General features: G+C 55.7%; 1 protein-coding gene across 1 annotated transcript in view; it reads left to right on the top strand.

The window, feature by feature from the left end:
• Positions 1-10: 10 nt before the first annotated feature.
• NR4A2 (nuclear receptor subfamily 4 group A member 2) overlaps positions 11-524 on the top strand; it is a 7,404-nt gene continuing 6,890 nt past the window's right edge. Inside the window, exon 1 of the mRNA XM_025206098.1 lies at positions 11-420. Within this exon, the coding sequence (XP_025061883.1) occupies positions 399-420 (22 nt within the window). The 5' untranslated portion in view covers positions 11-398. The remainder of the gene's footprint in view (positions 421-524) is intronic.

The raw sequence follows: 524 nt of genomic DNA, 5'->3' as shown, positions 1-524 counted from the left end.
CACCTATTTTGGAAAAGCGGTAACAAGGTGAACCAAGGTAGCTTGTTCCCACCTTAAAATCTGCACTCGTGGTGATGTCACGTCGGAAATTTACCAAAGCAAGAACTGGCCAACGGTACGGAGAGATCCAGCCCCTTGAAGGGCTGATTGGGCGGGCAGCACTGACGTGCACTGACGCTTGGAGACTTTAGGTGCATGTTGGCTCTGGAATACGGAGCCCACATAAACAAAGGCACATTGGAGGGAAGGGCCAGTCTGTCCGGCTTGCTCGCACCGCACCGCGCCGCGCCGCGCCGGTCCTGCGCTTCCCCGCGGAGAGTAACGAGCAAGTGCTCCCGGCGCGGCTGCTTTATCCGCCGACCCGCCCCTTGGAAACTGTTGTGCGAACAGTTGAATGAATGAAAAAGACATTGCTAACAAGTAAGTATTGGATTTGGTTTTCATTCCCCCTCTTTCATCTCCCAGCTGATTTGGGAGACCTGTGGGGTGCTCTTCCCCTTCGCTATAGCGGGGAGCTGGGGGGG

This window comes from Alligator sinensis, unplaced genomic scaffold (assembly GCF_000455745.1).
Source record: "Alligator sinensis unplaced genomic scaffold, ASM45574v1 scaffold788_1, whole genome shotgun sequence".
Taxonomy (NCBI): Eukaryota; Metazoa; Chordata; order Crocodylia; family Alligatoridae; genus Alligator; species Alligator sinensis.
The sequence above is the reverse complement of the archived record's forward strand: the minus strand, read 5'-3'. Positions and strand labels throughout refer to the sequence as shown.